The sequence below is a fragment of the Trachinotus anak genome, unplaced genomic scaffold (assembly GCF_046630095.1).
Source record: "Trachinotus anak isolate AG129_WGS33_773 ecotype Australia unplaced genomic scaffold, CSIRO_AGI_Tana_v1 ptg000011l, whole genome shotgun sequence".
Classification (NCBI taxonomy): domain Eukaryota; kingdom Metazoa; phylum Chordata; class Actinopteri; order Carangiformes; family Carangidae; genus Trachinotus; species Trachinotus anak.
In genome coordinates, this window is record NW_027273862.1 from 22,680,779 (window position 1) to 22,706,233 (window position 25,455).

A 25,455-nucleotide genomic window follows, 5' to 3' on the forward strand; every position below is an offset into this window, starting at 1 on the left:
GTGGCGCAGACGGTTAGATCAGAGCCAACATATTGTTCTGCAGAAGAGAGAACACGAAGAGGAAGCTGCAGAAAAGATGAGACAGGCTGGAGAAGACAGACATGTGATGTGGTGGGAGTGAAAACGGTGAAAATAGCATGGCATTTAGTTTTTGACAGAGTATTTGGCCTACATTTAGTTTTTAAGACACGTGTTCTATGTCTTGGAAGAAATCAGGTAGCTCAGCTTTCATCTGAGTATTCCTGCAAGGTTTAATCACTGTGGCTGAGGATTGTATTGTTACCAAGTGAGCAGAAAAACAACACATAGCTGGCCTCATTTTTTCCCAGCAGGAAGTACAGCGGTGAAAAACCCAAAGCCCAGCTGTAGTTGATTACTGAGACTAACAGCTCTAACCTTTGTACTACCACTTTTTTCTTTTCTGTAAGGTCAGATTTGTGTAAATGACAGCAGAGTCTGTTGTCTGCTCAGAGAATTGTGCACATTATAAAGCAGTTTTCAGCCTGTTCAGCTCATGTGGACAAACATGTATCTATAAGGAAAGATACAGAGGATTGAATGCAACCACAAACACATTTTGGGACAGAAGCAGGTCACCATGACGACAAAGGATCCTATTTTAATATTTAAGGGTTATGCAGGAAACTCAGAGGTTAGACACATGCTTAACTGAGCACGTTGTTCATGCACTTTGTGCAACTTTATACTTCACATTTCAGAAGGAAATATTCTTTCACTGCATTTACTTGACAGGTATAGTTAGTTTGCAAATTAGGATTTTTACATACAAAACACACAGTTATCTAAATCATAATGAATTAAACTACCCACCACTATAGTTAAAATTGTACTTTTATACTTGAGTATGTTTTGCTCATTAAGTAACTTTTTGAATGCAGCACCTTTTACTTATAATTGAGTATTTTTACAGTTTAGTAACAGTAGTACTTCCTTAAATTTTATATCATACATATATTGCGCCAAAAACCATTTATCCATTAAGATGGATGAAGACTAATGTACCTCTATACACCACATTTTAATAAGAACCAATCCACCTTGACTTCAAAGTATCATGCTATTTCAACATTGAAGGATTAAGCATTACTCAGTAAAGCACATAGCCTCTGGGATTCCTGTTAACAAGAAAAAAAAGCCCTTACTGGTCATAAAAATGTGACTTCTCCCTCTGATCCCACAATTGACTGACAGGGTGACTGACAATGTCAACACAGCCTACAGGAAACCATTATTTCCACACAGTCTGATGTTGTCATCTTGTTCTCCGTCTCATGCGATTTAAGTTTCAGAGAAATTTGGAAATACATAGTGAGGCTGTGAAATGGCATCTGCGTTTCCACACCTTATTTGTTAACACAGAAATGCGTCATTATTGCATGACAGGCAAAAAGAGGAAAATCTATGCTTTTTCTTATGCAGCCCTGCTTGTTGTGCTGCACTTTTAAACCAAAAAGCAGGTGGGAATCTGCGTACCAAGTCGACAGCTCTGAAATATGGCGGCCTGAGCCAGAGCTACATTTAGCTGCCGATTCAAAGTTTATGTCCCCGGCACTCGCAGTGTAATTTAGTCTGCCTTCTTAAGACATTAAAAGTGAGAGTCTAGAGGTGGCAACGCCGCTGTCAGCACCTCTCCAACAACAAGGATCCCGTGGCTGCGCTAACACTCGACACAACTGAGCGTATGAGGTCAGAGAGCCAGAAATAAAGAAGAGAAACACACCAAACTCTTTGCCAGTAATTTTTATTTTGAGATATTTTGTAGAACAGGGGAACCAATGATTACAAAAAAAAGTCCATAAGTGTTCTACATGCTACACCTTAACCTAATTCATCATGCTTGCCTGGAAAAAGTACATAGAAATTTAACAAAAAACGTACAATTAAAACTGATGTACATTATACTCACCATTAACTTTACTTTTAATGTACCTTTCTCTTGCTTCCATGCACGCAATTGTTTTACATTACATTTAGATAAAAAATTAAGACTTTAGGCGCTTCTTTAAACCATAAAGCAGTTTTTCCACTAAAAACAGAACGCACCTATAAATAAAAAAACAAAATGAACAGAAAGAATGATATCCATTAGGACAATATTGATGGAAAATGGAAAATCCTCAACTTCTTTTAGAACGTAAGATGAATTTGCGTCCTACCATAAAACAAAGGAACACTTACACGCCCATATAGTGCCGAAATGAAAATGGAAGTCTGTCCAACTCCTCAATCTTCAATAATCACATTGAAATAACACATTTTGATAAAATAAATATCGCACATCTGCTAGAAATAAATAATGATTACTGAAACACCTCACTATGTTAAATGCTAAAGTGAGACAGATTTCATCTACGCGACCACTTCATTTCATGGTATGAGGATGGTCATGTGTGTAAAGCACTAGTGCGGCTTCGAGTGTCTCTCGCGGCTGTTACCTTGAGGTAGATAACACATTTACATTAACGCCTACGATAATGGTTGCTGCTGGCATCATGTGTCAGATTTACAGTATGAAAGGGTTATTAAGGAAGCTTTCTTTGGGGAAAAATGTTATAAAGTCAAAAACTAAAAATTCAAAAAAGAGAAAAAAAAAAAAAAAAAAAAATAGACAACCCACCCCCTTTTTTTCTCTCATGTGTCCCCGTCCTAGGAAAGGCTGTTTGAAAGCACTTTAAAAGCCTACAGCAATGTTAGCATCTACCACCCTTACTTTAGCCACACCCAAACAGCCAAACCCCATCTCTTAAATCCTCTCCTCCTGACCATCTTTTGTCAAACTACTTCACTTCTCTCTTGCTCTCTGTTCATCTGCAGTACTTATGTGTGCGAGTGACATGCCAGTTTAGCAATGAGGGCGTAGACATTAATCCATGAAGGCCTGGTGATCAAGGCTCAGAGTGACCAAAACTCTTTAAATATAATAAATCACCCCTCTCAACTCTTAAAAAAAACAAAAAAAAAAACAAAACACTAAACAAAAAATAATAATTAAAAGCAACCATAATAAAAAAGGTATGAAATGATTCAAGTACAATAATATACCATATTATTAAAAAACATAAAAACGAAACCGTCTAGATTTTGCACTGTGAGGGAGGATATATTTCTTTAATTAAGATGCTTGAAGATGCTGCTGTATGTTTTGTGGGCAATTTGTGGGGAGCATTTGACAGCGCAGGGGGTGAGGGACGCCTGGATGGATTTTAGAGGCAAGTCATCGGTGCTGTCAAAGCCAGGCAGGGCCAGAGAGTCCAGCTGCATATTAAGCACAATCTCTGTATTCTTGCCGAGGAAGCCCTCGTCCAGCTCTCTCCCCTCCGAGGGCTCCGTCTCCGGGCTGGCCACAGTCTCTCCGACCCCCTCTTCCTTCCGGCTGAACAGGCGGTCCAGGTAGCTGGTGTAAGTGCTCTCCTTCTGGAAGTGGTTGTCTTTTCCAATGTCCCAGCACGCTTCATCTATCAAACAGCCGTTCTCCCCGGCTCTCTCCCCGGAGCCGAAGCTCTCCCAGGGGTGAGCGGGCCAGGCGCTGTCCCCGCTGACGACGCCCGACCCTCCTCCACCTAACTGGGCGAGGTTTACCAGGCACTTCTCCTCCTTCTCCTGACTTATGGACTTGGACATGGAGCCTGAGCGGGGAGCCTCCAGCTGCGAGACAGAAGAGTTGAGCTCGTTCAGGAGGCCCACTTCACTGAGCAGGGCCACCTCCTGACAGGGCTCTGGCTGCAGGCTCAGTTTAATGGTGCTGGCGATGAAGGAGTCGAAGTCAAAGCCTGGGTTCTGCTGGCTTTGAGGCTTCTCTGTCTGGTGCTTCTCCTGCTCTCTGTCCTTCTCCACCGGACTCTGGGTCTTCTCTGCCTCCTGCAGCGCGATTTGGGCCTTCACCAGCCCATTCTTCTCGCACTTGCTCTTGGCCTTGCGGTCGGCCTTCTCCTTGCTCTGCTGCTCCTTCCAGTTGGAGAGGTCGATGATGAGCTTGGGCTCGTAGTAGTGGTTGACTTCACTGTCCCTCCAGATGAGGTTGTCCAGGTAGGAGGGTGACACGGCCTTGTAGTTACAGGTGTGGCTACACTGCAAGTCACAGTATTTGTTCTCGTGGTGGTCGTCCTGCCAGGATCGCTCTGGCGGGAACAGACTGGAGTAGTCGAAGGACGGCTCATCCAGGAACTTCTCCCGATCTCCATCAGCATATTTACGAGGATCCACCTGCAAACAGACAACAACCACCATTTAGCCTTTGTTTTTATTTAAGTCAGGAGCTGAGGATGTTAAACCCATACACAGTTACTAGCTTGGTATATGACACTGAAAACTATTTTCTATTTGTTGTGTGTTCTTTTTAGAATGATACAATACTACAATCTCCACAACTCATCTATAAATTTTCAGTAGGGTAGAAACTAATTGCTGGAGTGTGAGGATGTTTGTCAAAATTCAAACACACCTGGACCTCCTCCTCGTCTGTTACATCAGAGAGTGCCCTTGGGTCAACCTGAACTTCGTCTGGGTCATGGGTGCTGTGCAAGTGCCAGTCTGCCTCTGACAGCTGGCTCTCGTGATACCTGGCGAATTGCGAAAGAGAGAGAGAGACTTCAGTACATAAACACGGAAGCACAAAACACATGAATTCAAAAATAAAAGCAAACTTCTTTGTCTCCAAGCCCGGACTGAGAGCAGGGGAGGGAGTAAGGGAGCGAGCATACCTGTCCCAGGTGTGGCTGTGGCTCTGGTCCATGAGCAGGATATCATCTACTTCATCCTCAATGTGGAAGGGGTGCAGAGAGACAGGCTCGTCCAGGGGGAAGGAGTAGTCAGCCATATAGGGGTGGGCCAGGGCCTCCTCTGCAGTGAGACGATCCATGGGGTTGAAGGTCAGGATCTTCTCCAGGAAATCCAGGGCTGCAGAGAATGAGGACAATGAGATTATTATGAAACATGAGATGTGATGTATGACAGATATAACCCTGACCCCTATCTTTGGTCTGTGTTCATGAGTAGTTCACGAGCCCTTGAGTAATTCTGAATGAATAAATAAGTGGCACTCACCCTGGGGACTGACGTCAGGCAGCAGCTTGGCCAGTGGTGTGTGAGGCTTGGACATGTCGTTACGGATGAAGACGGGGATGACGCTGTGGAGCTCCTGCCGGTCTTCCTCTCGCAGCACGGGAATGGACTCGAGGATCAGCTGCATCTGCTCCAGTTCATGCGCTCCTGAAACACCGGGAAGACAAACATCAGGCACTTTCTTAGAACGGTTACACAACATTCAACATCTGCATGACTGAGCGAGTTTGTTTTGAGCGAGGCTGAGCGCAGCAGATCATGAGAACAGAGATGTTATTTGCCTTGTGTTCAGCTCAGGGCAGTTTCAAAAAACAAGAACAGCCTGTGTCTCCCAGCTCCAGATAGATTTGCAAAGGAGAGCAATAAGGACAATAAAAGCAGAGTGACTGACTGTTCCAGTTTTTTTTATATATTCTATATATATTGTTTTCTATATACATTTTGCACTTACACAACTGTGTACAGGGCTTTTAATTTGAGGCGAAGGATACAGGAAGTGGAGAAACATCCACGAATCCATGCAAGTGCCAAATTCGGCTGGATGTTGGGTGGATTGGAAAGACACACAGGTTCTCTAAGCTCTGATGCTAATAATCATTAGCAAAGCAGAGTATAAAACATCAGCTGCAGCTAACCACTGTAGCCACTGCTGAGCGTCGCTTTCAGTGGTTGAAATGACAAATGTCGCCGTAGTATGTCGTGTCAGTGGTCAATGATGTTAATTCTGTCAGTAACTTATTGTCAGGCCAAATTAAACTGTCTGTGTGCTCTCTACACACCGTTAGCACTTGTCAAAGATGGTTTGTGCAGGATAAAGCTCCACTCTGTAACACCACTGTACAACCACAAATGAACTGAGTCTTTCTTTAGTTCACACACTGTTCTGAACAAAGACATATTGACTATGAGGACAAACATATGCCTCATCAGACCTATGCTACACATTTACCTCAGAGTCAACTGACCTGCCTGCCAGTATGTTTGTGTATGAGCTGTTAGTGAGTCAGACATAAGAAACTGAGTCAACATTTACCTGCAAAGAGGGTTTTCCCCGTGAGCATCTCAGCAAAGATGCAGCCAGCGGCCCACATGTCGATGGCTTTGGTGTAATTGTTAGGAGAGAGCAGCAGGCGAGGGGATCTGTACCACTTAGTGACGAGGCCTTCAGAGAGATGACCCTGTGTTTGAGGGAGACAGGACATTCTTAGCGGGACAGTGGAGAAAAGGAAGGACACAAAGCATAACTCACAGCTATATTTTTCAAAAAGAATTATCTGTTGTGTCCTCATGTTTGGTTCATTCACTTGCAGTCTGCTGTTTCCCTCAGTAAGAGATAAATGTGATTAACATTACTTTATGTGCTGCCCAACACTGCTGCTGCTGACAGAAATCCCAAAACAAACCATGCCTGCTGGTCTTTGCTAAACTTCATAAGTCCTGTGCCGTCTCCTTGACGGACTTACTCTGTGTTGGTCACGTACGCAACACAGCATGGAGACAAAGACCCCAGAGAGAAAAGACAGATAAAAAGGGGGAGATCAGACACGTGCAGGCCTTGTCAGCAGTCTGAGAGAGCAGGATAATCCCCTGCTGCCACACACTGACACACCAGTAACACCAATCTGCACTCCACTCTCACACAGTGCCTGACTATTCACAGGCACAAAGGAAACTGACCTGTGTGTGTGTATATACACACTGGGGGTAGGGGAGGTGGTAAAACAACACCCTTGCTGGCTTTCGTGCAGTGGTAGTTTGTGGTGAGACCAAAATGGTCAGCTCACCAGTGAGCCAGGCTTCTGTTTCTGCCCTAATTTAGCTGCAAGTGCTTGATGTCACACTATCCTGGAGTGATAGGTCTATAAATGACACACCATGTAGACTGTGGATATAACTCCGTCCTTCAGGTAACCAGCTAATCTGTTTGTCTGAGTCCAGCAGTGGCTTTCACTAGGAAGCTTGTAAAGAGGTCGAGGACAATTATATGGTAGCAGAGGCAGGTTCCACCTTCTGGCTAAAACCTGCAGGGCTGTCCAGCCATTGAAGAAATGGCTAGTAAATCGTTTGACCTATGTGAATGTGGTTACAGAGGAGAAATATACAACAAGCTTTGCAGAACATTGCAACAGAGATGTAGATAAGGTCATCTTGAAAGAGTGTCGGGTCATTGCATAAGGACAACTCTGTGTACAATGGACTCTGAACTAAAAGGAGCCGATCAGTTTGCCTACCAGCTGAGGACATAAAATGCATTCCAGCTAGCCTCTTACTTTTACTGTTTTTCTAAGTGGGCCACGCACTACAAAGAGAGACACACAGACATTAGAGCATCAGTCATCTCAATACCTCTGGCAACAGTGGGTGAATAACTTAACCGCCTGATCTAAAAGGGACCACGCTGACATTTAATGACTCATAAAAGGCTCCCTCAGTGTGTCAGGCCGTGGTTTGTCACAGCAACCTTTAGCAAGTCAGGACAGATGTCAGTAAAGGTGGTTAGTGTAGAGTCAGTGAGATCATCCCCAGCTAAGCCCCCATTTCCAGGATAGAGTGGTGCTGCTTCACAGAAGCTGGAGACCGAAGACTAAAATGATAGATTTCCTTACTAGCACTGGAGTTATATTAGTCTTAGCCCATCCACCCACACATACATGAATAATTTCATGGGTGAACTGGCACTATTAATAGAGGGATAAGTGGAGCTTCACTGCAGTCTCACATTTTGGACATATGGACCTAACTAACAGATAAACAATTATGTGTCTTATTTCAGTCTGGTCAATAGATGATCACCAGGTCATTGAGTTTTGGTTCTGGAAAACCCCAGCCTCTTTTTAGGCTTGGGAAAATGAGTGAAACCACCTCTTTGAAATTCATCAAGTCGACTCGCCAGCATTTCTCTAGTTAGATCCTGTGAAGTCCCGTGCCAGACAGGCCTGTTGCTGGCTGAATAATTGGGTCAAGTGTGTGTGCGCGCTCGCGGTTGTGGTTTGGACTTGTGTGTTGTGCAGAATGCTTGTGTGGCAGAAAGGACCTCTGTGAACCCCCTTCTCATAACATTCCTAAAAACTTCCCGGTTATTATCCGTGTAGCATCACACATTACTGAATTTTACATGAAGCCACAGGCAAGCACAAGATCCTACAGTCAAGAGTGTTTCAAGTTTACATTAGTGAAACTATTTGGACATATAGTAAACATGCCAACAGACTGTTTTCAACATCCATAAATTATCTGTTATATTCCTGACAAGTTTATCTTAACCTCTAGTCTTCATTTCAAAAGACAAGACCTAAATCCAGTAAATGGTTCAACTTCAGTGCAAATTATTTGACATTCAGATGTGACATGATGTGAAAACTAGACTGGATTTCCCCTTAAAAATAATGTGTTGCCACTCTGAGCAGATGTGATCTCACTTAGCTAAGCCACACATTAAACGTGTCATACTATCCTGGAGTAGTTTGCAGCCTCAGCCACCCTCATTTGAAACCAAAACAGCTTGCTTAAGCACAACCAATGCTAAACCCAAACGTGGGAGTGTTATATCCACAGTTTTCTTTCTTTGTCTTGTTTAATGGCAGGCTTCAGATCAGCTTCAAATAAGGCTCTGAGCAAGGCTCCCACAACAAGACAAAGAGCTGGCTGGGAAAAGGAGGGAAATCAGGGTTGGAGAGGTTGGGTGAGTGCACGTGAATTCTTGTCATTCTTGGTCCTGGGCCACCATGAGGGCCGGCCTTAAAACGAAGCCACGCTGGATTAATACAAGCCTGAAGGGAATCATGAGGAGTTATGTTTTTTGAGACCAAGCAATACAAAAAAGTAGGAATGTAGGAGGACAAGGTGGAACAAATGCAGTGTGCCTACACCACTGATGTGTGAATCTAGATACCACATTACTGAAACTATGCCAGGTTCACCAGCAAAGAGCGCTTCTTTATTTAGAAACAACGTTATTCAAATAACATGAACTCAGTCACCCAGCTGCTCTGGCTCACCCTGTCTGATAAAAGTCGAGAGTGGTTGCGAGCAGATTTGCCCCCAGTGATTTTGCCCTTAATGGCTGGCTAACACTGAAACCAACTGTTTTTTCATGCCTACACACTTGACTGGGCACCGTAGTGTCATGTGGGGGTGATGGGTTCGTTTTTCAACAAGCCTCATTCGTTCTCAGACACTAGACACACGCAGAAGCTATCAGATAGGTGCCATGAAAAAGTGGTTGGTAGAGATCTCAGAACACCCACCCCCACCACATTACTATTGTTATCATTGCAGAGACAGACAAAACAGAGCAACACAGTTTGGAAAAGAAAGAAGAGTCAAAGCCCGTTATAGTCAGTCTGACTACGGCGTTTGTATCCTTGACAAAAACTCAGCAGCAGTAGTCTGCTGCAGTACTACAGCAGACAATAGTCAAACACAAGAGAGCTGACCCCAGCCAAGCAGCTTTTCAATACCCACTTGCCAGCATGTTTCCCATCAGGAAAAACTGCTTATATAGAGGGAAAAAAGCCCACATGGCAAACCCTGATGTAAGGGAGGAGTGCAGTAATGTTGGGTGGGTAGCTGCAGAGACCGATATGTGTGAGAAACTCTCACTTCTTCCCAGCAACTATAAGCCCTCGCCTTCCTCTTCCTATTGCAGAGAGACCCATTGTCTCCACCCAACAAATGACTAATATGAGAATATATAAGTCAGAGCTGAAAATGTGGCTAGCCTACTGGTGGTGGTGTGTTGGAAATGAGCAGTTCTGGTAAACAAGTGTGTGTAAGTGTGCTTCAGAGTAACGTTAGATGTGGCAGGATCCTGCCTGCGTAAGGGATATGAATGAGGCTGTGCCAGTCAGAGGGATCACATCATGTGAATCACTTCAGAGCCTCTGATGACTAATCTGAGACACGTGTAAGCATCTGACTGCCTCAGTGCTCTAAGAAGATCCAGCAGCCAAAGAGAGAGAGAGAAAGGGAGGAGGGGGGGAGACTTTCCAACCTAGATTTCCTCACATCACACCACCATATGGCCTTCAACTGGAATTTCCTCATCCCTTTATAATAGTTGACTGAAACACACAAAGGCAACACAGGCCCGCCTACTAACTACAATTAAACAAAGTGATCAGTACTCTTCTCACACTAAAAATAAGCAACCTACTTTATTGCTACCATTATACTACTTCACAAAAACAAAATACAAGTTTATGGAGGGCATTAAAATGTGTACATTAAACACTTGGGGTGTTAACATCTGGTCTTTTAAACCCAGGTTTACATATGCAGGCATCTGATGAGAAACAACAAAGCTCTAAGCTGAACTGTCTGTTTTGCATATGCTACATTGAAGAATTTGCTGGGAATGTGGATTATCTTCATCTTTGTTAAGGCCCATCATCATGATCCCACTCATTTGTATATTTAAACTTGGAGTTGAGTCCTTTTTCACTTTTAATTATATACACTTGTAAAGGGAAAAAAAAAGGTTCCCAGGGTTGTGTTTTCCATGACCTCACTTCTCCTGAGAAGGGAAACAGAGGCACTACCTCAAGCAACCACATCCTGTTTGTTTACTTCCTGCTGTGCAATAGCGTCACTCTGGGGATCACAGCATTGCTGGGCAATAATGTAAACATCTCATATCAGAGCAACAAATCTCTTATCTTTGGGCAGAAAGTATGTTCACATTTTTACTTGTGCTCTTCTTAGAAATCTAGTCTATGCAGCTGTTCAACACAGTACTCATCATGAAACCCCATGAAAATCATTTCAAATTTCCATAAGCACAAGACTGAGTGGCTGGGACAGCTACTCAGAGTATGCCCTACCTTGTGAGAGTAGTGGGGGTCCATGATGCGGGCCAGTCCAAAGTCCCCAATCTTCAGTACCAAGTCCTCCGTGTTGACAAATAGATTGGCAGGCTTGAGGTCACGGTGCAGCACATTGGCAGAGTGGATGTACTTAAGGCCCCTGAGGAGCTGGTACATGAAGAGCCTGGCGTGGCCTTCAGACAGCAGGCCCCTCTCCAGCAGCTGACACAGGTCTGTCTCCATGTACTCTTGCACAATGTAGACTGAGTTGACCTCTGTCAGGGACACCACATCCTCTGTTAGCCTACGACCATTGGGGCCCAGTGTCTCAAACACCTGGTGACAGAAAAGTACTTAAAGTCAGTTTACAAATCAGACATAAAGTCTTTTTTCATACTGAGACATTTGGGCTCTTTTTTTTTTTTTTTAAGACCCCTTGCAATTTACCTTGACAATGTTGTCGTGGTCAAGGCGCCTGATGATCTTGATTTCCCGCAGAGCATGCTTCACACTCTGGGGGTCAGTCAAGATAATTTTCTTCACAGCTACACGCTTGTCACAGTCAGTGTCAACTGCTGAGAACACCAGGCCGTTCCCTCCATAGCCCAGAGGCTTCAAGTCCATGTAGCGAGAACCCAGGTCAAAGCCATGAATGTTCATCAGTGACTCAAACTTCTCTGCCATGACGACTGTTATAGCCTTTTACACCGAGCTTCTGCTATCTCTAACGTTTGGTCTATGGCCTGTTTCAAGTCCACCTTTAACACCAACAGAGGAATTTATTGGCCAATTCCCCCACTGCTTCAGAGGCTAACTGACCCCTCTGCAACGACTACCCAGTCCCCCCTGTCTAGCCGCCACTGTCAGATACGGGGCACTACTGTGTAGACAAATTTTCTTTCCATCTTGAATAAGGAGAGAAATCTTTAAAGTTGAATTCCTCCTCCAAATCCTGGATGTGTGGATATCTTTTAATTGAACGGTTCTTTGTAGACTAGTGTTTATAGACTGCAATGGAATGGTGTTCAAGGCTGATTAAAAAGCAGTGAGACTATGTTTAACTATAAAAGCATGTAGTTGCATCCTCACAGTGCAGATACATTCAGTGTATGACTGGTCCTGAGCAGCGTCATATGAAATGTGCCTAAATGCACTTTTTTTTCCTCTTCTTCTTCTTCTTTTTATATTTATTTATCTGTCTGTGTAATTTTCCTACCAAGTCACCTGATCTACTAAATTGAAATGAGTCTGGCCTTAAAGTCTTCAAAGTAATTTTTAACCCTCAATGATCAGGTGGCTCAAGCTCGCCACAGTCGCAGTCAAAACTATCCTCCATTTTACTTGGGTATAACCTGAAAGACAAGAGAAAAAACAAGAACAAAAGAGGTAAGAAAAAAAATCCACGTTGTGCCAGTTTAAAGTCCATCATTGAACAACAGGAAATTTCCACAAAATAACGCCCCCCCCCCCTCAGGCTCTCGGTTAAACGTGGTGACATTAATGGAAACTAAACCCCTCCCCCGCCCGGTTTCGGCGCTTGCTAGTCCGGTTTCTGAGTATCGTTAAAATTGAGATAATACACAGAAGCTTAGCTAGGATTAACATCCGCGAAGGCGTTTACATGTCATACATTCACGACCAAAAAAAAAAAAAAACAGCCATTAATCCGAGTTTTTACATTAATTTCACACCGCCTGTTTTGGCCTTCACCGGTTCTGGCGGAAAGAAGAAGCCAGGAATGGAAGCACAACGGCCGGCTGACACGCTACTGACAGACGTCCCTCCGGTCGCTTCAATTTATCACATAATCACTGGTACACGATAACTCACACATTAACCCGAGTACACACGGAAAGCAACGACCTCAATACACTGCTTATTTCATAAATAGCAAACATAGCGTTACAGTGAATTCCGCCGATAGGGCGAACAAAGGAGCCGTTGTTGGCGGAGGCTCCTGACTACGTGGTATAGCTTTCCTATCGCTTAAGAAGCACAAAGCCGACGGCGGTTAAACGGCTGAAAACGGTCGCAAATCTACACCGAAATGACACAGAATGTAAATAAGAGTGATTACTATCGACGTGTAATAAAATACTCACAGTCCTTGTTCGTTGCATTTGTTTCGTTATATATTTAATCAAACCCTAATAAGGTTTGAGTGCGCTCCGCTCCCCGAGCTCTGCGGATCTGTTGCAATCGCCATTTAGACTGGGCAGAGCTATGTAAGGCAGCGTGACGTCAGGAAGCCGCCTTCACTGACAGTCGGGAATATCCCTAACCCTAACAATGATGACCCTTTACAGACGATCTGAAGAAGCTGTAATTTGCTGTAATACTCAGGGATATTTAGCCTATCACAAATTAGTTACTCAATTTATTTTTTAAAATCATTTATAAATTATAATTTGTTAATTGTTATATTAGGTATAATTATCACTAAGCAATAATCATACAAATCCTGAAGCCACTCTCAGGTTCACTGGGTTCATTAGGCAGACAACGAAATTTACATGGAGTAAACTAGTAGAATTGCGGTTGTTAATTAATGCATTTGCGTTATTTATTTATCAATAATCAAATTTAACGTGTATTGTTCGCATAAATTTACATAATTTTTATGTTCATTTTTTACGGATCCTATTCTTATTGATCCCAGAAATATTGTAGGCTACTTATCGTTCTCTGTCCTATCTTTATTGTAAGTAGACTTTTAAATATTCTTAATAATTTAATGAAATGTGATGCAGATATACAATAGACTATGAATTGCAACATTGCAACAAATGGTCGAAGTGATATATTTTTCAATTGCTTGTAATTAAAATTATAAATAAAGCTACAAAAGAAGCTACTTTTAGCTGTGTGGATTTATGACAGTCTTATGTACTGAAATTTCATGCCGTGGACCAATCAAGAACGGATCGTGATGTTTTTACAACTAGAGGAGCTGGGAACTTCGAGCAGCACATGAAAGCAACAGGAGTCATTCAAAAGATGTGTGTTAAAGTTGCAAATCACGTGACAGCGGTAGATTCAAAATCCCGCTCAGTATTTACAGGTTTATAGTTCAAAAGATAACAGTATCGTACAAATGTCGGTATGGTAGCAGTAAACAAGAACGCTATAATTAGGCTATGCTTGCGTGTAGCCATAACACCTTTAAAGCAAAGTTCAGCCACTCCTGCAAACTGTGCATAATCCTAGGAGAAAAAAAAACACATGTAAAGAAAAACAGAAAGATGTTTGTTTGGATTAGTTTGCTGTCACTGGTTATATGCCTTTTTTTTTTAAGTCTTTGCAACTAAATATAAACAGAATGATATTTGATGAGGGATGGGGGAGACATTCTGCATCATATTTCTATCCCATTTCTCTAAGGAGAGATGAGAAAGTCCAAAATATGCGGTTAGACTACACAAGAAGCTTTGACAGATGCTCAACTTGGGCTACCTGAATTAGAGATCTCAGGCTTTATGCTGTCTTCTTTCTATTTGCTATTTTTGTTCCAAAATATAGTCAAGCGCAACAGAAAATGTAGGCCTGTCAAAACCTAGGCACTGTCTCTCCACAGGTTAGCCTATAACGTAGCCTAGTCTTTTTCACCCATGCCGTTTTATTCATTCATTTATTTATTTATTTTACATACAGTTGCAGTTGTTTGCTTCTTCTTTGCAAATGGGATGTTGTTTTCCGCGATTTGTTTTTCTCAGCTGTTTTTTTTTTTTTTTTTTTTTTTTTTTGGTGGGAGTTATTGTTTTTTTCCGATTATCCCTCGGACAGGTCGCTCTCTGCGGCTTGCGGATTTAGAAAGTCCATCTGGCACCGTGATGCCCGATGTGTTTCCCTTTTGGCGGTCCGCCCTCACGCATCATCTCCATCCCGAGAAAAAAAAAAAAAAAACAAAATCAGGGAAGCCGCTGTTTTACTCATCCACACCGAGGTTTGGTCGGCTATCCTTCGGCTCCTAGTCCTCTCTCTCACAGTGGATGCTGTGAATGGATGAAGAGGGGGGTGGAGGGGGTGGGGGGGTGGGGGGGTGAGCAGCAGCATCACAGCCGCAGCAGTCTACATCAGCATCCGCAGGCAGACCATGTGAGAACCCATGTGCCAGAGAATGCAGATGCCTCTCACAGGCCGGGATGGGCTCTGCGATGGAGACCAGGACCCGCATGCGGACTGGATGGGATGCGACAGAGCTGGAGAGCGACGCACGGAGGGAGAAATCGGCTCTACCTTTTTTTTTACTCTTATTTCTAGCTGTCATCGTTTATAATGATATTTGGTCTCAGGCACAGAGGTTTGCAAAGACACAAAAGTTATATGATAATATCTAATTGTAATAGCTCATATGGTAAGGCCTAGCTCGATTTTAAAGAGAAACGGTGAAAATTGTTGTACAGCCTTCATTTCATTTTTTTCGGTTTCTTGAGATATGCCTCCTCTGAATTTCTGTAAGCTACTTTAAGATGAGTTTCTCTTTTCCATTCATTCATTGCATGTTTACAATGAATGTTTAGGAGCCCAGTCCACACTAAAAATGATTCTTTATTGATCCAAGTTTTGATTTGCCCCCCTCTATTGGAACATCAGAGGTCAAGGTAGTCCAGACTGCTTGTGTCTGAGGTATAAGGCACTCCACTGGAGCAGATCTTTTCTGGTGAGACATTTTGAACACCATGTCCTGCTGCTGAGGGACCCACTGCCAACCCTCCCCACAGCCAAGACACTTAACATCCTTCACAAGTCAGAAACTAAGACGGACGATTCAAACTTTCATACATTCATCGCTAAAACGATTCCCTCCCACTGGCCTCTGGTCCCCTTTCACAAGACTTGCTGATTGCCTCTGATGAAGGCTGCATTAATGATTAAAAAGCAGATTTTATAGCTAACCCATTGCTTCCCACTATGACTGCTCTTTCCCCTCTGCTGTAGATGTATGAATGGAGGTCAGTTGGGGGTAATAAGATAATTCCCTCCCATTTTAATTATTTTGGAGAAGACAGCTTCTAAAGAAAAAACTTCTCCCTCTGTTTCTCGTATTCCAGTCACAGTTACTACCAGTGTTCCCAGCGGGGTCATAACAGCCTCTGCTGCAGGCCTCCCTCGTTACGCCATGAGACAAAACAGTTCACGCCGAATCTTAACCCAAAACGCAGTGAAGATTCTATCACTGCCACCTACAGCCATTGATAGTGCTGGATTACTGTCATGCTCTGTGATCCCCGACAAAACAAACACTGTTGCAAGGTGTCTGTGGTGTACAGAGTACCCCTTGTTTGACGAATGAAGTTATGCAAATGCTGTTTACCTATGTTCACTTACTGGTGATACGGTATGACTCTTTTTCTCTCCGACACACACCCACTAACGCTTAGACTTAAACACAATGCCCTAATTTTCCTGTAGTCTAGCTCACCATAAGACCAGACATATCAGCTGTTCTTTATGAATCACCTGTTCTCCTTGTGTGATTCTTTGCCCTAAATTCTAGGCAAAAACACAGACATCCTCAGCATCACTAACATGTCTCATTCATGTCTTTTTTTTTTTTTTATAGAAAATGAAATGTTCTTGCCACTTACTGAGACTGACATTCTCCTGAGACGACCGGAGCAACATAGTACAGAAGTTAATAGTCCATCCAGGAGAATTTACAACGGAGTATATCCAACACTGCTAGTCTGACAGACAGACAGGTGAAGAGGATTCAGCGCAGTCCAGTATCTCCCTGTATATGTGTGGGTATGTGAATGTATTCTCAGAGCCTTTAGCGGTGTGTTATCCTACTCCATGTGCCTCTGGTTGTGAGGTGGAGCTCCATGGAAAGTTAATATAGGCCTGGCCGGAGAGGGGCGGAGACTGCTCTGTGTATGGCTTGGCCTGTCAGTGTGCTAGACCCACTACAGTTAGAGCCCACTGCCAACACCTCTCTCTCTCTCTCTCTCTCTCTCTCTCTCTCTCTCTTCACAGCCACTTTCTTACTCTTCTCTTTTTCTTTTCCCCCTCTTCGCTTTCGGATCTGCTCGTAAATTATTTTTTCTACATATTTTAATCCGGTCTGTTGTAAGCAGAAACAGAACTAATCTTCTGCAGCCTGCAACCAAATACATTCTTATTTGTGGGTGAGATATTTGCACATCCAGTTCTTGTGATTCATGATTTTTATCATTTTAAATCAAAGGATTACACAACACCAGGGGATTGTGAAAACCCCCAAAACACATTTGAATAAAGTGAGAAATACATATCCATCTAGCTTTAGGCTGATTGTGGTCACATGTATATTCAATGTTGTTGGTCATTTCCACAAGCAAGAGGCAGTTATGAGATCATTGTTGTGCAAAACACAGAGCCTACAAAATGTGTCTGTGTGAGAAGATACTTAGTTCATCCTCTAAAGGGGATTCTTTATGCGTTATTGCTTTCTGTAATGGTCAGCATCAGCAGGGGGGGTTCATAAAGTTGTGACTGTACAAATGCCAGAGAAGAGTCAGTGCTGATTCCTCTGGAGAACAATGGTTGCCTGTTTCACCCCTGCCCAGCAGATCCAAATTTTTTTTTTCCTTCCTGAATCCTGTATCTGCTCTCCTAGACTCACAGTGCCACATGGTGTCTGCCACTTTCCTCCTGCGAGACTGGTCCTTCCTGATCTGCTTGTCATATGGCAGGTTGCAGACAGACTCAACACACTGGCATGTTTGAACTGTAAGGAAATGTGTGCGTGTGTATTTGTTTGATATTTCAACCAGACTGCTGGACCAGCTGTGTGTTATCAAAATATCTGAATGGACGTGTGAGGAAATGAGGGCAAAGCTGTGGGTTTTGTGTTGTGTGCCCATATTTTGTGTGTTTGTCGGGTGCTTGCAGCAATGTGACTCTACTGTAACTAACACCCAAAGGATGACCTGTATGGACAATGCTGTGCTCAGTCAAGAAACACACCATTAATTAATTCATCACTGATGACCTTAATTAGTACAGTGAGAGATCATTACATAACATAACTGCTCTCAATAACATCAGCAGTCAGGATGGCCAGTGCTGATCGCTGATGCTACTGTTGTTTGTGATACAGTGTCTGCTGTTATATAACAGTCTGCCTCACTGGACCCCAAAGCCAAGGTGCAGAACGGATCAAGACAGGGCATGAATTCTTGCGCCCTCATTAATTTCAGTGACCATTTGACCCTTAAAGGAGCTGTGTTATCCATACACACCCTGTTCACGTCTGGTACCATGAAGCTCAGGCATTTCACAGCGTTGTGAAAGAGGCCTACACAAGTGTTGATACACTTTCCCCACTGTGATTGTGTCTCCAGTGCAGGGGGCAAAACGTGCTTACGTAATGACATCCTTTTGTGGTTCTATGTAATGTGTAGGTGATAACTTGCAGGACTATCTTGAAATGCCTAGATAGTCTTTCTGTGTTCTCCTATTCATCTCCTCATTTCTAAACCTCCAAATTTTCTCCCTCTTGTACCCATTAACTCAGACCGAGCTGGATGTTTCATCTCACTGCTCTCTGTTCCAGGATGTGTCTCTCTTCCTGCGTCAGCACACCCGGGTTGTCCGCACACTGCTGCTCAAAGGTAAGGCGAGATTAGAAGCAAGTCTGTTCACACTCCTGCATGAGAATTACGCCTGTGAGCAGGACAGATGCAATTTCATTCAGCTGTTTAAACGATTCACTCCGAGGGGACAGTGTTAGTGGGGCGCGACAATATTATTACATAACACACAATAGTGCCACCATCACTGACCTGGAATTAGCCTTTTTTTTTTTCCTCTTTATAGGGTGGTGTAAGGTTTGATGAGGCAATGAGGCCAGCATGCCTGTTGAGGGTCTGCAATCCTAAACTGATCAGCTGTACATGTAAATGCAAGGAACAGCTGTTGGCGCAGCAACAAGTCTTCCCTCATGCGTTAATCACTTTTCGATTTATTATTAAACACTGCTGAATGGTGCTTTGCAGTAATTTTGTATTCTAAAGTGACAGTGGCTAATGAAAGGGAGAACACTCTGCATAAAGCCTATTCATATGATTAAAAAGTAGCAGTATCTCGAGTCTTGGATCCTGTTTCACCAGCATACCTGAATGGAGAGGAGAGGAGAGGAGAGGAGAGGAGAGGAGAGGAGAGGAACATACCATCTGCCTGTGCTTTTCTGTCCTTCCACCATCTGTGAGTGGAGCATCCTAAGACCTACAGGGCTCTGTTTCGGTATGTGTGTGTGCGCGCGCTGGGGGTATGATGTGATGTAACCTGTTTTGGCTGCTCCTCGCCTTCGCACAAACAATGAAAAAGACTGTGAATTCTCCGGATATTCTGCAGAGAAATTATTAACTGATCTCGAAGAGGCACTGTGTGTGTGTGATATGATTAAATTTGTTTGTATGGGGTCAGAGATAAAACTGGGTGTTTTGTGGTGATGTAAGAGGATCAGAAGCTTTGGAATCTGAAGGTTTGTTAACAGGACTAACACAGAAACCTTTCACCCGTCTGTGCCTACGTGTTGAAAAGAGGTTCAGGTAACAAACATGTTGTCAAAGTCAACATCTCGGTCAAATTTCCGAGATGTTGACAGGGTGTTTTTGGAAGCCACAACCAGATTCATTCACAATCTGGTCTAAATTTAGACTAAACCTTAATTAGTCCAGAGAGGCTTTCCCACACACATCTAGACAACTGGAGTAATAACCTTACAGTATGTTGTGCCTCTAGCTAAATGTAACTTACTATTATGCTTCAAGTCAAACCTTGTACAGTAGCCATACATGCTATCATCTCCAGGAGAAGTATTAGCGAGAAAAAAAGAGCAACTTCCATTGTCCTGAGCCGGAGTTTGTCCACTTCTAAAGAAATTAAATTAACGACCTAGAATTCTGAGTATATAATAAAACTGAATCAAGGTTAATGTCAACAAAATCTTATTGTTCTAAGTAAGTAACTTCGTAGAATTTTGATGACACATTTGCGTGGAAACTTTTTTTTTTTTTTTGTTTGTAATGGCAATAAAACCATAAAGATTAAAAAACAAGGTCAAAGTTGGAAGCTACCTCTCATTTCTTCTACAGTTGTGACGGAACAAATCCTGGTGAAGCTCCCAGTTCAGCGCCTGAAAGAGACCATAAAACTCTCTTAATTACATCAAGAACACACAGTCCACTGCATTACAACGGGGAGAGATAGAGAGACAGAGATTGACAGATATGAGACGGCAGCAATTTAAAATGCTGTGCTTAATATCTGTTATCTTGATGTGTGGTAATATTATCACCACACTTCTGTCCTCTCACTCTTTTTACTGTCTACATGGTCTCATTACTCATAATATTTGGGTTTCAAATAAGATCAAGGACATCCCGTGTCATCATTATCAGCGCTCTGCTGTCTGAACATATTTCATAACTCCTGCTTTTGTCTCCCTCAGTCTGTTTTTGTGCATGTTGTTAGTATCAGGTGTTTTTTTCCCCTGTTAATTATCTACATGTGTGTCAGCGAATGACTAATTGTATGTTTGCATGTAGACACTGGTGTTTCTTTGTGAGAGCGAGTGCGTCTATATGTCTCTGCTTGTGTGTCGAGGTCATGATGCCCGTCACACCTAAAAGACCTGTGACTTAATTTTCAACAATTATGTAACATTCCTCTTATCTCTCCCGTCAGACTTTCCTCCATACAGGCATATTTCCATTCGCTGACTTTTCTCTCCAATCCAGAGCAGCTGCGGCATCAAGCCTCTTATCTCACATTGGGTCACACCAGCGCTACGTATAGGACTAATCGGCCTCTTCTCTCAGATAGTGTGTCACAGGCACTGAACAGCAGCACTCTCCATTAATCACAGGCTGATCACAGCTGAACCTGAAACGCACACAGATTGCTCAGTGTCGGCCTCCATCCCTCCTCAGGTTCCCATCGGCTAAACTCAAGAGGACTAAGGAATGGATGGTGTGTAGCAATAATGGGTTTGACAACAGCATTAAGATTATCAGCATGGCTTTAGCCCTGCCTTTAAGATGTGGCGGGAGTCAGTGAATAGTGCTGCAGCTGCTCTTGCTGCGCTGCTTCCTTAAGCCTCTCTGCTTTGGCTCTGTGTGTCCGTCACTGCAGATCGATGCAGCACTAGGGCAAGGGAAAAGCACACAATGTTCATTTCTATCGGCAGAGTGGCAGGTCTAATGGGGAGCCTGTCTGGCTAGTCTTGGCCTGACCTAGCCAAGCTGTCACTGGCTCCAGCCCAAACCTCCATACAATTTAATGGATAAAGGGGGTTTCACAGTTCTCTGCTTGGACAGTCTATCGACACATCTCTGGGCTGACATCACCGGCCACCTGCCGCAAAAATGCCAAGGATCCTTATCTGAGATGAATCCGTCAGACATGTGGCATTATTTGAAAGTTAACATGACTTCCTCTCCAGTGACCATATAACGCAGCTTTGAAAATAGGATTCTTCAGTCACACGACAAGCAGGTCTGTAACAGCTTATTGATTGGCCCATGCAAAGTATCAATCATTAACCTATACTACTATGGCATGGTGTGATAGGAAGGGAAGTGGAAAAACACTTGCTGTTGTTTCAGGCCGGCTGCACTGCATCCTTCCTCTGTCAGGGGGACACTGAACTCAGGTTTGTTTTGCAATAACATGTAATCCTGTACCATGGAATGCTACAGCTCTTGGACCAACAGAGGTGTGTGTTCGTTGGGTAATCTGGAGACTTATGTGTGTGTGTGTGTGTGTGTGTGTGTGTGTGTGTTTGTGTTTTCCCAGCTGCGCTACATGCTTCACAGTGCACCCTAGTGTGGGATGTTAGGCTGGAGCAGAGTTTTTCGGTGGGTAGGTCATTGCAGTTCAGCTCATTTCTGCTCCTCTGCACCGCTGAGGAATACATTGCATAATGAAAAATGCAAATGAAACAGGATTAGAGTTCTTCTTTGCATCTGCCGGACACTTCATTGTAGCCTGCATAACTCTTTATCAGGAGGGATTAGATTGGGAGACTGGGTGGTGCAGAGTCCACCTGAAAATCTCTTAAACAAGTGCGTCAGAATTTGGGATAGAGGAACTGTATCAGACTCCAGTGGTTACATAAGGGTAGATGACAAAGGAGCCCCTACCCCCGCTCTCCCCTCTATATCCTGCTGAACTATTTCTCTTCCTGTCTAAATGAACACACCTCCTTTGATGTCACAGCATAAATGGTCCACTGATGGCAGGACAGATCAATATACAGGGTTTTCTGTGAGTGTGTGTGCACGTGCACGGATATGTGCACTACTAATAGCTGGTAATGAATGGGTGGGTGTGTTCATACAGATAAATCCAGTGCCACAGATACAGGCCAAGGTGACAGGCGAGGACTGATTCTATCTCCTGTGTTAAATCTCTCTCTCTCTACATCATTCTGAAATGTAGTGAAAGACTCCTTCTAAATGAAGGAGATCACAAATATTTAGCCTCTTCTCTGCATTCAGATCAAAAATGAAAAGGTATGCTTATTGAGTTAGTTAAGAAGATCATGTATCTGTCCATTCACTTGAAAGACTTGAAACAGGAGAAAACAACGAGCCTGGCTCTCCACCTATCAGCACTTTTAAAGCACTTTAATGAACATCATATTTGGTTTGTTTAATTTGTGCAAAAATCTGACTCTGAAAATTAAAATTTGTGGTTTCATGGGGCCTTATGTGTTGGACTATTTACTATTGCTTTATATAAACTTATTTTCTGAGACAGTGTTGAATAAAAACATGGTGTAAGTTTGATTCCTGTGACAGAAAAGACAGACTTGATTAGGTAATCAGAATCCAGTGTATTAACTTTTGTGCATCAGGACAGATAAGAGAGGAATCAATGGCTGTTTTTGTATAATTGCATAACTCATCTTAGTCATGCATGAGCAGCTGAAGTCTGTAGGCTGTGTTCCTTTTCAAACTGCAGAGGAGAGGAGAGCCACAAAGTGTCTGATGTGGAGGGGCAGCTGAGTTTAGTGTAGAGAGCACAAACAGACAGAGGTGAAGTCCAACTCGAGGAGAATGACAATCACTTTCTATGTATTCAGTTGCATGTGCAAATTACATAAGGTGATGTTTTCAGATTCATTTGCATCATGAGGCCATCTCTCCCCTCCATTTATTTCTTTCATTCTCTGTTGACATGATAGGATAATAGGTACATGTCTCACCTGAACTTTCAGCAGCTTCAGGCATTATCAAAACCTTAGGAAATGACTATAATATGCTCCCTGATAATAGCAAAATATTTGTAAGGTGACACACTATTTATCTTTTTGTAGATGAGGGCCTGAGGCTTTGTTAGCATGCTGTCTCCTTCTCTGTGTGTGCTGTTCTAACAGACAGAGCATAAGCAAATATTACCTTGCTATAATCCCTTTCGTGAGAGAGGAGAGCGTCTGTGACCTAGAGACAGGCTTAATGATTTTTTTTTTCTTTTTTTACATGGCATAGAAATGGAAAAGTGCCAGTGTGAAAAGGAAGATGCAAATCTATGGTTCCCAAAGACAGAGATTGAAGTTTTAAATTGTTGACAACAGCAGAGGAGTGTCTTGAATAATCATGAATTGAGAATGTGAGACAATGGTGGAGTAGACCACCAATTTTCAGACCACCTGCAGCTCCCTTCAGCTCCAGGAAGTTTTTTTTCAGCATTTTTTTTTTTTTTTTTTTTTTTTTTGGCAACTTTTGCAGGGTTTTATTTCACTCTCACAGCTCTCAGAGCGGAGTTTTTGACAACAGCAGCTGTTTGAAACAAAAAGCTCTACTATGGACTGTGTGCTAGCTGACCAGCACCAAGCAACAGACAGCCCAAAGTTGGCAATTAGCTGCTGAACTGAGTGGAGCATTTTGCAGCTTAGAGGTCAGATTTCTCTCAGGAGTGAGTTGGTGGAGACCCGAGCTAAGGAAAAAGGAGAGAGAATACTTTACTTACATTCGTTACTGAAACATGACTTAAAATGAACGCTAATGTTGCTTGAGATTTGCTGGATGTGTAAATAAGCAACTGTTTGTTCGCAGGTTCACCATATTAGCCTGACAAGACATTAGTGTTGTGTTACCGCTTGTTTACAATGACCCCAAGGTGTCAAAAAAAAGAAAAAGATACTAGAATATATATACGCACAGGCCACTAAGATACTCATGCTGTGTCTCAATTTGCGTATTTCCAGTTTGTTCACAGCAACATGTAATGCACTATAAGTGCCCGGATGGTCCACTCAAAACTGTTGAGTGTAAATCGACGTACGCTTCTCACCCTCAACAGTCCTCCTCCTGGCTATGAAGCGGAAAGGGAGAGACAACCAGTGTATTTTTTCCAACTTGTGAAAACAGCAACCGAAGAAGGAGGACGCGTAATCTGTGTTGATGGCGGAGCAATTTCCATGTCACATGACACAAGGGGCACACACTGAAAAGTCAAACGTTTATTATCAAGTCAAGTGAGTGAAGCATGAGGGCAACAAACATGGTCACATGTTGCGATCATTATTTCTGGGGACTGTTTGAATTAGCACACTAGTGTCCACACATTAGGACACTACCCTGTCAGAATACATACACTCCGCCGATGATGAAAAAAAAAGGCAAAGTGGTCATTGGAAAACAGATATTAATGATTACCCTTCATTTATTGTACTCAAGCTAGAGCTGTAGTTTTCACTATTTAGTCCCTTGAGGTATATACTTTCATAGGGTTGCCTATGAAAAGTACATATTTTCACTTCTAATTTAGAATTTCATAATTTCAAATAAAACCTGATTTGTTTCCTCCTACTGCTATTCTGTTTTCTTTCTGGTTATGTCCAATCCTGTGTCTGTAAATGTGTGTAAACAGGTGCAACAGTAGGCAATGCCTATACTACTTTGTAGCAGAAATACAAAAGTTTACCTTTTTACCGAGCAACTGCCACATGCATCCTCATCATGGATGTATCTGCAACCCCACTGTGAATTCAGGCTGAGAGGATTAAGGCAGGTGCTAGCAAGTGTGAAATGTATTAACATGCATCAACATGCTGATACCTCAGGGTCTTGTGTGTTATGGGAACTCATCCACATGAGTACTAATGAGGACCTGAAGGCCCAACAGAGGAAACACTTGGACCCACAGAGACTGAGGTGAATACAGCAGGTTTGAGAGCTGCTGCTTGCATCTTCTTCTTCTCTGACAAGCAGCCTCCTCCGTCCAGACTGGCCTGTGTGTTGATTTGCTTGGGCCTTTAAAGGTAGGCACACTGGGAGTGAATAGGTGAGTAAGTGCCCCACTTACTGATAACAACAAAGTGTTGCAGCAGTGGTCTAACATCTGCTGCTAAGCCCTCGTTATCCTCTCGGCCCAGCAAGTTGGTGTGTGCAACCATGCGGAACATCTCCCACGTTACTCACATATGGTGAATCGTGCGACGCAGGACAGACGGAACAGTATGTTCACATAGCTACACACCGACCTCTACAGACAGACAAACGCAGAAGCTCACAAGACACAATCATACTGAGTAAACACACATTCAAATACACACTCTGACCTTAACGCAATGCAG

General features: G+C 43.0%; 1 protein-coding gene across 2 annotated transcripts; it reads right to left on the reverse strand.

The window, feature by feature from the left end:
* Nucleotides 1-1,745: 1,745 nt before the first annotated feature.
* Nucleotides 1,746-16,698, reverse strand: mapk6 (mitogen-activated protein kinase 6). 2 transcript variants are annotated; one of them, XM_071489031.1, is made up of 8 exons: nucleotides 16,475-16,698; nucleotides 11,334-12,238; nucleotides 10,905-11,222; nucleotides 6,116-6,260; nucleotides 5,065-5,229; nucleotides 4,722-4,917; nucleotides 4,463-4,580; nucleotides 1,746-4,224 (listed from the first exon to the last, which is right to left on the reverse strand). In XM_071489031.1, the coding sequence occupies exons 2-8, from the start codon at nucleotides 11,568-11,570 to the stop codon at nucleotides 3,130-3,132; spliced, it is 2,274 nt and encodes a 757-aa protein (XP_071345132.1). In that variant the 5' UTR covers nucleotides 11,571-12,238; nucleotides 16,475-16,698; the 3' UTR covers nucleotides 1,746-3,129. The 2 variants fall into 2 exon arrangements, with proteins under 2 accessions (XP_071345132.1, XP_071345131.1); XM_071489030.1 differs by lacking the exon at nucleotides 16,475-16,698 and adding an exon at nucleotides 12,989-13,127.
* Between the last annotated feature and the right edge of the window lie 8,757 nt (nucleotides 16,699-25,455).